Source organism: Oratosquilla oratoria, chromosome 25, assembly GCF_046742065.1.
Source record: "Oratosquilla oratoria isolate Oo_2021 chromosome 25, ASM4674206v1, whole genome shotgun sequence".
Lineage (NCBI taxonomy): Eukaryota > Metazoa > Arthropoda > Malacostraca > Stomatopoda > Squillidae > Oratosquilla > Oratosquilla oratoria.
The window spans coordinates 14037759-14051673 of NC_134801.1; the positions used below are offsets into that span (position 1 = coordinate 14037759).

At 42.4% G+C, this 13915-nt stretch overlaps 1 protein-coding gene across 17 annotated transcripts in view; it reads left to right on the plus strand.

The window, feature by feature from the left end:
• Nucleotides 1-13915, plus strand: part of hts (adducin 1-like protein hts) — a 232531-nt gene that overhangs the window by 156927 nt on the left and 61689 nt on the right. For all 17 annotated transcript variants that reach the window (XM_076208406.1, XM_076208402.1, XM_076208410.1 and 14 more), the window contains 2 exons: nucleotides 1700-1798; nucleotides 4807-4917. In XM_076208406.1, coding sequence (XP_076064521.1) covers nucleotides 1700-1798; nucleotides 4807-4917 — 210 coding nt within the window. The remainder of the gene's footprint in view (nucleotides 1-1699; nucleotides 1799-4806; nucleotides 4918-13915) is intronic.

Below are 13915 nucleotides of genomic sequence, written 5' to 3' on the forward strand. Positions count from 1 at the left end.
TGGAACCATGGTGCCAACTCAAACGCCTACAACAATGAAAGCGTTGTTCTTTCTGTCTCTTTCTCTACTGCGTGAAAAATGGAGACAGACGTTTAGTCCTTTTGCTGGGTGACTATGGTAACAGTATGTATGTAACAAACAGGCACATCCCTCACACTGAAGTTCATTATTGGTTGATACTTCAGAAAATATTGTTTCACTCCTGCATGTGTAGCATCTTTGTAAAATATTTGCAATACTGATGTTTCTTCTGAATAAAGTAATTAAAATTTGAATAATTTTATAATATCCTTTGCAGAATTATTGTACTTTAATGAGTTAGTCAATAAATTAAATTACCATTCTCTTCATTGTCAGATTATTGGGGAGTTCGGGAAGATGAGCTTATAACTCGGGGGGTACTTAACGAGAAAAAGTACCTCCACAGAAAGGCTTCCTTACTTAATTGGCGACCCCCACCTCTGTCCCCTTGTACAAAAAAAAAAAAAAAAAAATACAGGGAGAAAGCCCTTCGGACTGTCAAGATTTTCATACATAACCACACACCCCTCCCCAATCTTCCTTACATCCCCTCCTTGCATCACAGTATCATCAATACCAGAGCTGGGCATGTTCCTAGGTGCATTCCCAGGTGCATCCCTCTGTATCCTGACTATATATGTGTTGGTCAGGACACCAAAAGACGCACCTAGGAATGTACCAAGGAATGCACCCAGCTCATCCCTATCTCCTGCCTTCTCCCTCCCTTGCTCAACATACATTTCCCTTATGCTCAATGCCCTCATTTTATCATTAGTTGTCCCCTCAAGTTCATTTCCTCCACTTCCACACTTCTTTTACTTCCCCTTAGCATCCATTTCCAAATGTCCATTTTTCATTACAGTTTTAATCTCCCAAGACATGTGACCCCAATTACTTAAAATTATTCACTTCCAACCTCTCTCCTTTAAGACTTGTTTCCAACTGTCTGCCATCCTCTCCTTTATTACATCTCATAACCTACTTTTACCCATGTTTACTGTCAACATTCTCATATTGCATACCCTCCCTACCTCTGTCACTAACTCCCTTAATCCCTCCTCTGATCCTGCCACAAGTACTTTGTCAGCAAACAACAAATGGCTCAAATCCCACTTCTCTCCATTTTCTTTCAACATCTCCAGTCCCTGTGCATTACCCTTGCATTTACCTCCTGCACCACCCTGTCCATGTACATATTAAACAGCCATGGTAACATGACACATCTCTGATGCAGTCACACCTTTACCTCAGACTGTTCACTCTTTCCATTTCCAAATCTAACACAGGCTCTACTGCTCTCATAAAAACTCTTGACTACCCTTGACCTCTTCAATACAAGTCAAATTCTCGTGCACAGCATCAGATGCCTGAGGTACAATAATTGATACATCTTAATACTTGCATTATAAAATATAAAGCCACTGCTGTAATATTCATTCTTCCACTGAGTTATGATAAATACAAGCCAGTTTACAGAATTTGGGGGTCACTAAGCCACAATTACATAATATATATGCTCTGACTTGGGCATCTACCTCCTTTATAAGGGCCTTATCAATGAAATATGTATTTATTTATTGATTTATTTGTTTATTAGCTTAATATATTAATTTTGGTCACTATTTTGTGTGTTTTATTAGATATGGAATGGTCTTTCAAATTTTTAACTCTTTTTCAGGTTATGTTGTTGCGAAACCATGGTGTTGTTTGCTGTGGTGAAACGATTGAAGAAGCTTGGTACAACACCTATTTACTAGTTACTGCTTGTGAAACACAGGTAATTTCTATAATTATTTGAAAGAATTTTGGGAGTAGGTTTTTAGTTTTATTAGGTGCATTTGGAACCAGCCTAAAGGAGTTTTTGAGGCTGACTCTTTGTTGGGATTGATGTTGTTCCTCTTTATATTCATAACAAGGATTCTTTTTCCTCCTTTTCTCTCTTGACTCTTCTCAGTCCCATTTCTCTCTTGAATTGGTCCCTTATATGTACAGTTCACTGACTTCTTGATCTCTGGAATACTCTTGTTCATAATTTCATGCCATTTCTTCCCCAACTTAGTTGTCAGATGAAACTTATGAATGGTTACAAACTTTCTGCTTCCCTTGCCACATTTCTCCAATTCCCGCCCCACCCCTGTTGAAGATAGTTGGAGGGTCTTGTTCATTTAATTTTTCAGTCGAGCCAAGCTCGCTTGCTTGTATTTCATCTCGGTTAACACAAAAAAGATAAAGGATATTAGTGTAGGGACTTGGACATCCCAAACCATTCTTGTGCCCAACTCCATTCCCCTCCATTACCCTCTGTTCCTTTCACCCTTATCCTACACTGCCTGACCTCCTTAATTCTCACATCCACCTAGTGCTCTCTCTCCCTGGAAGTTTCTCACTCACTCACTGATGTTGGGCACCTCCATCCCTGTGAAGATTTTATATATACATTATTATTATTATATATATATATATATATATATTTTTTTTTTTTGTAGGTTTAAGTGAGTGCATAGAGGGTTTAGGGGAAAATGGCAATGTAGTGGTATTGGGAGATTTCAATGCCAGGGTAGGAGATGAACCAATAGATGGAGTGGTTGGGAAGTGTGGAGTTCAGGAAAAAAAATCATACTGGAGAGAGATGGTGGAGATGTGTCTAGAGAGTTGCTGATAGCAAATACAGTGTTTAGAAAGGAAGTCAAGCATAAGTACACATGGGAGAGGGTATTAGATGGAAGGGTGGTAGATAGGGCTTTAACGGACCATATAGTTGTGACCAGAAGAATGGCAGAATATCAGATAATTTTTTGGTTGAAGGTAAGTTGAGAGTGGAGGATAGATTAACCACTTCAGTACGGAACTTAAATCTCGCGGGCAGCAGCCAATGCCAGCCGTACGACGTGTCGTAATAATACTCGCATCATAAAATATAGTCACCGCTTATATCGATCGTTCTCTCTTTCACCCGCGAATTTTGAAAACCACAGAGAATGGGATTCAGGGCACATTTGAGAGAATGTAAAAACACAGGGGCGACTACAATAAATATAAGCAAGACGCCGATATGGCAGCGTCGCAAATCCACTTGCTCCTCATGACGCCTACGTGTGCGGCACCATATGGAAGGGGTTAAGAAAGAGGAAAGGGACAGAAGGTAGGGAGGTGTTTAGAGTAAACTGCTTAAATGAGAAAAAAAAGGAGAAGGAGTACAAGAAGCTGAGAGAGGAGTGGGAGAGAGTGAAGGATAGAGTAGAAGTAGGAGTGGAGGAATGGGGATGTTTGGATGCATTAATGCTGACGTCAATACTTATGCCACAAATTGGAAGTCCTTTGCCCTCAGTATCCTGAGTGAGCCAGATATTTCTTCATATGTCTGGACCAAGGTTAGCTGCCACCAGGCTTGCATTGTTTCCAGGCTCGGTGCTGTTTGAGATTCATCTGTGTTGCTGGCTTATGGGTAGTGGATGTGAAGTCAAATGTGACAAGATTGCTGCTATAGTGGCCCTGTTTAAGGCAGGGCATTCTGTGAGGAAATCTCTGAAAATATAGGAGTTAGTGTGTTCAGTGCAACACTCGTTGTTACATTTCAAGGATGGTGGGGGGGGAGCAGCGTTGCACTGTGGAAAGAGAGATACCACCTAATAACTTAGGGTTTTCCTGCAGAATTTGTTTAGCAAATTTACAAGGAGTCTTGTCTATCTCATGCTTAACATTTAAAGTGCATGGTGAGAATTTCCTGGGTCTGCCAGTGCTGACATGGGGTAGGTAGTGCCCCCCCCCCCCCATCCTTGAAATATAACAACCAGTGTTGCACCGAACACATTGTAACTCCTGTATTTTCAGAGATTTCCTTCACAGAATACCCTGCCTTTAACAGGGCCACTATTGCAGCAATCTTGTCACGTTCAACTTCACATCCACTACCCACAGCTGGCAACACAGATGCCAAACCACTGAGAATTTATGTAAAATCGAAGGCAAAGCACGGAGCTCCAGAAAAGTTATCCTCCCCTTGTCGAATCTCAAACAACACTGAGCCTGGAAACAATGTATGCCTTGGTGGCAGCCAACCTTGGTCTCACTGCCAGGCATACGAAAAAATATCTGGCTCACTTGGGATATTGAGGGCGAGGGACTTCCAATTTGTGGCCTAAGTATTGATATCAACATTATTGCGTCCAAACTTGTGGCGGCTATTGTATATATCTCCCTTGTGAGGGTGAAGAAATCTTTGGTACATAGAATGGCTGTTAGCATTCACCAGGGCCACCCATAGGCCTAGTAGGGAAGAAACTTTGGGATTCTGACTGTGTTGCATTAGTTTGAGGCAGGTTTTGTCACCAGCTTTAAGAAGAGGAGAGGATGTGTTGTCTGTATGCAGCTCACCTTTTGTGAAAAGGTGGAGGAAATATAGTTGAAATTTATATTGAGCTTGTCTGGTCTGAAGTCGATGTAATACACTTCTAAGGTGGATATTAGTGTATTGACAGGTTTTGAAGATGGTCATTGTGGAGATATTTATCTCTTGACATGTATCATCCCTTTGGGAAGGTAATGTCTTAATAATGACCTGGTGTTTTGAGGAATTATTTTGGATGGGAAAGGGTGACAGTGGTGCAAGACGTCATTAGCAGCACTGAAACTTTTATTATTTCCACTCAAAACCCCCATTACTATGCATTCAAATTGTGGATATTAGGAAGCCAAATAAACAATGCATACTTAAAAGAATGTAAAGAACAACTGGTGGATAAGAAATTGATTGTGTTAGTTTTAACTTGCTTTTTGATTTTGCAGATGCGAATGGCTCCTCTTGGTCTTGATAATTGTATTTTGGTGAGTGATGAAGCTCGAGTGGCTGCATATGAGACTGCCAGACGAGGTGGTGGTGGTGTGGACAGCAAACAGGTAAGAGGTGCATTTGTTAAATAATTAGAATAATTGTTTGATACAATAACCATTGTAGAAGTATCCTAAAATGTCCTGTCTGGTTGAAGGTGGGCCATGCTTATGTGGCAGAAAAGAACACCTCCTCACCCCTTGGGTCCCAAAGGTTTTCCACTAAAATGGGAGATGTCCATAGTATAGTATGACAGGCTGCAACTTGTTAAATGACTATGCTAAGGCTATATCTTAACAGATTGAGGCCATTGATAGTTGCATTGTTAGCATTTGTGAGAATGAGCACATTGGGCAGAGGTGTTGAGTCAGTTGTATATAGATGAATGCACTTGTGGCTCATTCAGAGAAGAGACTTGAACAGTTAGGTACCAAGTTTAATTTCGAAAGAGTGTGAGAGGAGAAAATTGAGAGTGACTGTGAGCAAAAGTAAATTATGAAATGAACAAAAGTGATGGCAGATGAATGTGAGCATGGAAGGTGAGAGACTGGAGGAAATATACAGTTCAAATATTTGGAGTCACATGTAACAGTGAACAGAAGTGGATGTGGAGGGTAGTGATAAAGTAAATATAAATATATATATATATATATATATATATATAATATATTATATATATATATATATATATATAATATATTATATATATAATACATACATACATATACCAAGGCTTTTTCCCCCTTTCAAGGGAGGTAGCCAAAAAGGGAAAGGCATAAAAACACTCCCACCCATTTCATCCCTAATTACACTCCACACCCCCTCCCACCCTCCCTCTCATCTGAGCACCTCCTGGATGACGGGTCATCCCTGCACCTTGCCCACCGCCCTGGGTCAGAAGCAGTGTCGCAAGACACAGCACATCCACAGCAAGGCCGCTTCATTTAATCGGCGACCCCCCTCTCCATCCCCCCTTGCATATAAGGAGCGGACGGGAAGAAATCCCTTCGGGCTGCGTCAAAATTTGCTCGCACATACTACCTCACCCCCACCCCCCCGCCCATTCCTCCTCATGCAATCACAACATCATCCATATACAACCATTCTCCACTCACCTCTGTCTTCCGTCCTCTCCCTTCCTTCCTCAACAGACATTCCCCTCTTCCCCAAAGCCCCCTTCACCCCATCCATCCACCTCATCCTAGAATGTCCCCTCATGTTCACTCCCTCCACATCTGCCTTCCATACCTCTTTTACTAGTCTTTCTTCACTCATTCTTTCCATGTGTCCAAACCATCCTAATATTCTTTCATCAACCCTATCTCCCAGCTCCTTTTTCACCCCTGTTCTCCTCCTCACCTCCTCATTTCTCACTCTATCCAGCCTAGTAACCCCCACCATACTTCTCAGACACCTCATCTCAAACACATTCAAACTCCTCTCTTCTTCTCTTATGTTCCACGTTTCTGCCCCATACAATGCTGTTGGCACAATCACTCCTTCATACAGTCTCCTCTTCGCATCCATTCCTAAATGTCTATTCCTCATTACACTCTTTAATCCACCAAGGCATTTACTCGCTTCTCTCAATCTACATTCTACCTCCACCTTCACTCCACATTTTCCTGCTACACTTGCACCCAAGTATCTAAAACTATCCACTTCCTCCAGTCGCTCTCCCTTAACCACTTCAGTACGGAACTTAAATCTCGCGGGCAGCAGCCAATGCCAGCCGTACGACGTGTCGTAATAATACTCGCATCATAAAATATAGTCACCGCTTATATCGATAGTTTTCTCTTTCACCCGCGAATTTTGAAAACCACAGAGAATGGGATTCAGGGCACATTTGGGAGAATGTAAAAACACAGGGGCGACTACAATAAATATAATCAAGACGCCGATATGGCAGCGTCGCGAATCCACTTGCTCCTCATGACGCCTACGTGTGCGGCACTGTATGGAAGGGGTTAATGTTCACTTCCAGTCTACTGCCACTTTCACCCCTTGTACATCTCATCACCTTACTTTTACCCACATTTATCTTTAGCTTTCTTCTATCACATACTCTCCCAAACTCTGCCACCAGCTTCCTCAATCCCTCCTCCGATGCTGCCACAAGCGCAGTGTCGTCCGCAAACAACAGCTGGCTCACCTCCCACTTTTCTCCATTTTCTTTAACCATCTCCAATCCCTGACCCACTACCCTTGCATTCACCTCTCACACCACCCCATCCATGTATAAGTTGAACAGCCAGGGCGACATAACGCATCCTTGACGAAGTCCCACCTTTACCTCAAACCACTCACTCTCTCCATTTCCAATCCTGACACAAGCTCTACTACTCTCATAAAAACTCTTGACAGCTCCCAGAAGCTTTCCTCCTATCCCATAAATCTGCATAACCTCCCACAGTGCCTTTCTGTCTACCCTATCATAAGCCTTTTCCAGATCCATAAAAGCCCAAAAAACATCCTTCCCCTTTCCTATAGCTTTCTCACATATGTCTTACCACAAAGATCTGATCTACACAACCTCTACCTGTCCTAAATCCACACTGTTCCTCACCAATTACTCCCTCTGTTCCTCTCCTAATCCTCTCAATCAAGATCCTCCCATAAGCCTTCCCAACTACACTTAACAAGCTAATCCCTCTGAAACTACTACATTCACACTTGTCCCCTTTTCCCTTGTAAAGAGGAACTATACAGGCACTCCTCCAGTCCTCCGGTACTCTACCCTCTCTCCAGCAAACATTAAATAACCTCACCAACCAGTCCACCATCACTTGACCTCCCTTTTTCAGACATTCTGCATGGCATCCATCCAGACCAGGTGCCTTACCTGATTTCATCATCTTAACAACTGCCTTCACCTCATCCTTCCTTATTTCTCCTCCATTCTCCTCACTCATCACTCTCATTTTCTTCGCATTTCCCACTGCAGCTATCTTTCCTTCCCTATCCTCCTTCACATTTAGCAACTCCCTAAAATATTCTGCCCATCTTCTCCTTACTGCCTTCTCTTCCATTATCATCTCTCCATCTGCACCTTTTACCTTTTCTTCCCTACTTGATTCGCCTCCTCTTCCTCTCTTAATTTCTTTCCAAAACATCTTTTTATTACTTTGAAAATTTTCTGTCATACTCTTACCCCATTTCACATCTGCTCTCCTCTTTGCAACCTTTACCTTTTTCTTTACTTCTCTTTTCTTTTCTTTGTACCTCTCATATGACTCCCTCGTCCTCTTTTGTAACCAATCTGTGAATGCTCGCTTCTTCTCTTCTACAACCTTCTTTGTTTCCTCATCCCACCATTCACTACCCTTTCTTCTATTTCCCCCTGTCCTTCTTGTTCCACACACCATCCTTGCACACTTTATGACTCCCTCCTTGAACCATCCCCATTCCTCCTCCACACCCATCTCTACTCCATCCTTTACTCCCTCCCACTCCTCCTTCAGCTTCTTTCCGTACTCCTTCTCCTTTTCCTTTTCATTCAAGGAGTTCACTCTAAGAACCTCCCTACCTTTTGTCCCTTTCCTCTTTCTCCATCTATCCTCCACTCTCAACTTACCTTCCACCATATAATGATATGATATTCCCCCACCCTCTCCCCTTAGCACATGTACATCCTTAACTCTTCCTATCATAATCCTATTTACCACTACATAATCCATTAGCGCTCTATCTACCACCCTTCCCTCCACCACCCTCTCCCATGTGTACTTATGCTTGACTTTCTTCTGAAACACTGTATTTGCTATCATCAACTCTCTTTCTAGACACATTTCCACCATCAACTCTCCACTACGATTCTTTCCTGGAACTCCACACTTCCCAACCACTCCATCGATTGGACCATTTTCCCACCCTAGCATTAAGATAGTAATTTGAAGATGGTTGAAGACAAATGTGAAGAGAAGGTTTATGATGGAGTATCTGATGGATTCTTTGCAATAATCAGTCCACTGCCCCGGGAAACCCATGGCTCCCAGGTAACTGGCATCAGTCACTGGATTGGCCCAAAAGTCTTTGATGGAAGAGAGGTTATGTTGTCTGAAAAAGACTTGATTAATTGTTGACTCAAGTTTCATGAAGTAGAAAATCCACAGCCCTACAGTGGCTAGCAACAGTCCTTGGGCCTTTCGACAGGTTTCTCTGGGAAGAAACTTTGGACTGTTGAATGTATTGTATTAGTATGGGACTGTTTCTATGAAAATGGTAGAGGGTTACCTGTTTTCAACTCCCCTTGTGTGTTAAAGTTTAAGAAATACGGTTGAAATTCATAGTGATTTTGGGCCCAGTCCAAAGATTCTGAGGTCAACCTCTTAGGGCTGCCCCTCTTGGTTGAGGTGAGGTGGTTGATAGATTTAGATGGAACACCTCATGCAGGTAGCTGTCATTGGTCCATTTGGGCAAGGCTTGAGTAGGGCTAAACAAATTTGTAACCCACAACTCAGGAAATAGGAAAATTACCAAGGAAATGCAGTCAAACCTAAACATATATATCAACAACTTTATCCTCCTTACAAGAGAGGTAGCAAAAGTCACAAGGCATTATTCCACTCCCAACCATTTAAAAACCTAAGTCATAATTGCTGTAAAGAATCACCAAAGCAATGGAAGATGTTATGAAATTGGAATACAACCACGGAGAAGGCCGCAAAATGCTGTGTCTTGCTACATTGGTTCTGATCCAGAACAATGGGCAAGATGTAGGGATGATCCATCATTCAGGAGGAGCCAAGAAAAGAGTGGAGTGAGGGGCGGTGAATGGGAGTGGTATATGGGAATGAAATGGGTGGGAGTGGATTTATGCCTTTGACTTTGGCTACCTCCTTTTTAAAGGGGGAAAAAAGCCATTGGTATATGTACGTATGAAACACAAAAAGGCTTTGATACTTTTAGCAACTCCTGGTTGGACAAAATTCCAATAATCTGGGGAAAAATGTGCCCAGTATTCTTATTCATTGAAACCAATGCTACAGGTTTCTCTTTCCAGAGACCCATGGTTCCCAAAAAGATTGCAGCAGTCATTAAACAGGCCCATAGGTCATTCAAGGAAGAAATATTGTATTGTCTGGGTGTGGCAAGGGTGGGGCAGTGTAAAATGAGGTGTTCAATGTTCTTATTGTAATAGTTGCATCTGCAGTAGGTGTCACTAGACCCGTTTTATGCAGGAACTGTCATAGTGCTGGATGGTGACCAGAATCGAAGTATGCTAGTGTGATTCTTGCTGCACATAGGAGGGATCTTTCTGTGGGGTATATGTCTAGTAGTTCATGGAGTTGGGAGTTTAGTGGTTAGATTTGAAGAGAAATTAAATTCTTCCCAATAGAAGACCATATACAATGGGTGAATGAAAAGTTGTGCCTCCACTAGATGTTATTATCCAGAACAAAACTGAACCTTTATTTTTTAACATACATATACCAATGCTTTTTCCCCCTTACAAGGGAGGTAGCCAAAAAGGAAAAGGCATAAAATCATTCCCACTCATTCCATCCCTGAATACACTCCACACCCCTCCACCCTCCCTCTTATCTTAGCACCTCCTGGATGACGGGTCATCCCTGCACCTTGTCCACTGCCCTGGGTCAGAAGCAGTGTTGCAAGACACAGCACATCCACAGCAAGGCCTCTTCATTAAATCGGTGAACCCCCCCTCTCTGTCCCCCCATGCATAAAAGGAGAACACGGGGAGAAGTCCCTTCAGGCTGCGTCAAATTTTGCTCACACATACTACCTCACCCCCCATCCCCCCGTCCATTCCACCTCATGCATCACAACATCATCCATATACAACCATTCTCCATTCACCTGTCTTCTGTTCTCTCCCTTCCTTCCTCAACAGACATTCACCTCTTCCCCAAAGCCCCCTTCACCCCATCCATCCACCTCATCCTAGGACATCCCCTCATGTTCACTCCCTCCACATCTGCCTTCCATACCTCTTTTACTAGTCTTTCTTCACTCATTCTTTCCATGTGTCCAAACCATCCTAATACTCTTTCATCAACCCTATCTCCCAACTCCCTTTCCACCCCCGTTCTTCTCCTCACCTCCTCATTTCTCTCACTATCTAGCCTAGTAACCCCCATCATACTTCTCGGACACTTCATCTCAAACATATTCAAACTCCTCCTCATTTCCTCTCTTATGTTCCATGTTTCTGCCCCATACAGTTCTGTTGGCACAATCACTCCTTCATATAGTCTCCTCTTAGCATCCATTCCCAAATGTCTATTCCTCATTACACTCTTCAATCCACCAAGGCATTTACTCGCTTCTCTCAATCTACATTCTACCTCCACCTTCACTCCACCTTTTCCTGCCACATTTGCACCCAAGTATCTAAAACTATCCACTTCCTCCAGTCGCTCTCCCTTAATGCTCACTTCCAGTCTACTGCCACTTTCACCCCTTATACATCTCATCACCTTACTTTTACCCACATTTTCTCAATGCTCCCAAACTGCCTGGATCCCCTGCAAATAGAAGTCTGAAGGCTGATCCTCAAGGAACTCATCCATGATCCCTATGACAACATTGTCCTTAAAGCAGCAACCAGCCAGGTGCTTCTAAAGGTTAGGAAATAGGTGGAAGTTGGATGGGGGAAAGATCTGGTGAATAGGGTAGGTGAGGCAGCAATTTGAATCCACTGTCTTGAATTTTGGCCATTGTCAACAGTGAATTGTAGGCCGGTATATTGTCTTGGTAAAGGATCATGTCCTTTGAGAGTATCCCAGGACATTTCTCCTTGGTCTTCTGCCGCAGTTCGGTCAGGAGGTTCATGTAATATGCCCCAGTGATGGTGTGGCCCTTGGAGAGGTGGTGAATGAACAGGACTCCCTTCATGTCCCAAAAGACAGAAGCCATAACCTTACTGGCCGAGGTCATCACCTTTTGCCTGCTTGGGGGTTGGAAAGTTGTTGTGCTTCCAATGCTTCGACTGTTCTTTTGTCTCTGGGTGGAAGTGGTGGACCCAAGTCTTGTCTATGGTCACAAATCTTGCCAGAAAGCTCTCTTGGTCCTGCTGCATCAAGGACAAGTTGTCATGGGACAAAGTTGCATGAGTCTGCATCTGGTCGTGCGTCAGAAGATGAGGGATCCATCAGGTAGAAACCTTTGACATCTCAAGCTTGTTATGAAGAATGTAGTCTGTGCACTCCTGAAATATCCCCGCCTGAGCAGCAATGACCTACATTGAGGTTTCCCAGTTGTACATAACCAGGTTGAGGTTAAGGGCCTTCCTGACCTTGGTTTGTCTTTGACAGACTTTCACCCGTGTTTGAATTATGCCACCCACCACTTGACCATGGCAGATGAAGGAGCATCCTCTCCAAGGGTTGTATTTACCTAGTTGTATTATACAGGAAGGGAGCTATGATCGTAGTGACCCTTTTTTGTATCTCTCAGCATCTAGTTTGTTCTTAAATTCTTGTATGGTTTTTGCACCTATTTTTTTTATTTATTTATTTTTTTGTTGAATTTGTTCCAGAGATCGTCACTGTGGAAAACTATTCTTTTTCAGATCTTTTCTATAACTCCTTTTTGAGTTTCTTTTCGTGTCCGCTTGTTTTTCTTCTGTCCCACTATAATAAATCTTCTCTGTTTAGGACTTCATACCTTTCATGATTCTGTAAATGGCCAATAGATTTCCTTTCTATTCTTCCAGGGTTGTTAGTTCCAGTTTTGACAATCTTTGTTCATATGTCAATTTTGAAAGTGTTGGTGCCATCTTTGTCATTGCTCTTTGGATTCTTTCTAATTTATATTCTTTTGTGTTAGATGGCCATAGTGTCACAGTGTACTCCAATCTCGGTCTTATCAGCATGACTAATATTTTCTTTACCATTTCCTCATTTATGTAGTAGAAGGCCACCTTTATTGTTCTTAGTAAATTGTAGGTTTCTCCGACTATTTTATTTATATGCTTGTCTGGTGATATGTCTGCTAATAATTACTTGTAGGTCCTTTTCTGAACTTTTTTTTTCTTCTTCTTTCTCCTCCTCCACCTCCTCCTCCTCCTCCTCCTCCTCCTCCTCCTCCTTTTCCTCCTCCTCCTTTGTACCAACCTTATATTGTCCTGATATTCTCTTTTTACTTTTTCCAAATTCCATTATACTGCATTTCTTGATGTTGAATTTCACCTCCCATTGTTGGCAGAATATTTTAAGGAGTTGCAAAAGGTGAAGGAGGATAGGGAGGGAAAGGTAGTTGCAGTGGGAAGCGCTAAGAAAATGACAGTGATGAGTGAGTAAAATGGGGGAGAAATAAGAAAAGATGAAGTAAAAGCAGCTGTTAAGATGATGAGAGCAGGTAAGGCACTTGGGTTGGATGGATGCCATGCAGAATGTCTGAAAAAATAGGTACAGTTATGGTGGACTGGCTGGTGAGGTTATTTAATGTTTGTTTAAGAGAGGGTAGAGTGCCAGAGGACTGGAAGATTGCCTGTATAGTTTCACTTCACTAGGGAAAGGGGGACAAGTGTGAGTGTAGTAGTTTCAGAGGGATCAGCTTATTGATTAGTTGGGAAGGCTTATGGGAGGGTCTTGATTGAGAGGATTAGGAGAGGAACAGAGGGAGTAATTGGTGAGGAACAGTGTGGATTTAGGACAGGTAGGGGATGTGGAGATCAGATTTTTGTGGTAAGATATGTGAGAAAGCTATAGGAAAAGGTAAGGATGTTTTTTGGGCTTTTATGGATTTGGAAAAGGCTTATGACAGGGTAGACAGGAGGGCACTGTGGGAGGTACTGCAGATATATGGGATAGGAGGAAAGCTGTTAAGAGCAGTTAAGAGTTTTTATGAGAGTAGTAGAGCTTTTGTTAGGATTAGAAATGGAGAGCGTGATGTAATGGGTGGGAATGATTTTATGCCATTTTCTTTTTGGCTACCTCCCTTGTAAGGGGAGGTATATGTATATGTATATGTATGTATGTATGGTATGTATGTATGTATGTATGGTATGTATGTATGTATGTATGGTATGTATGTATGTATGGTATATGTATGTATGTATGTTTTGCAACCAGTCCATGAATGCTCGTTTCTCCTCTC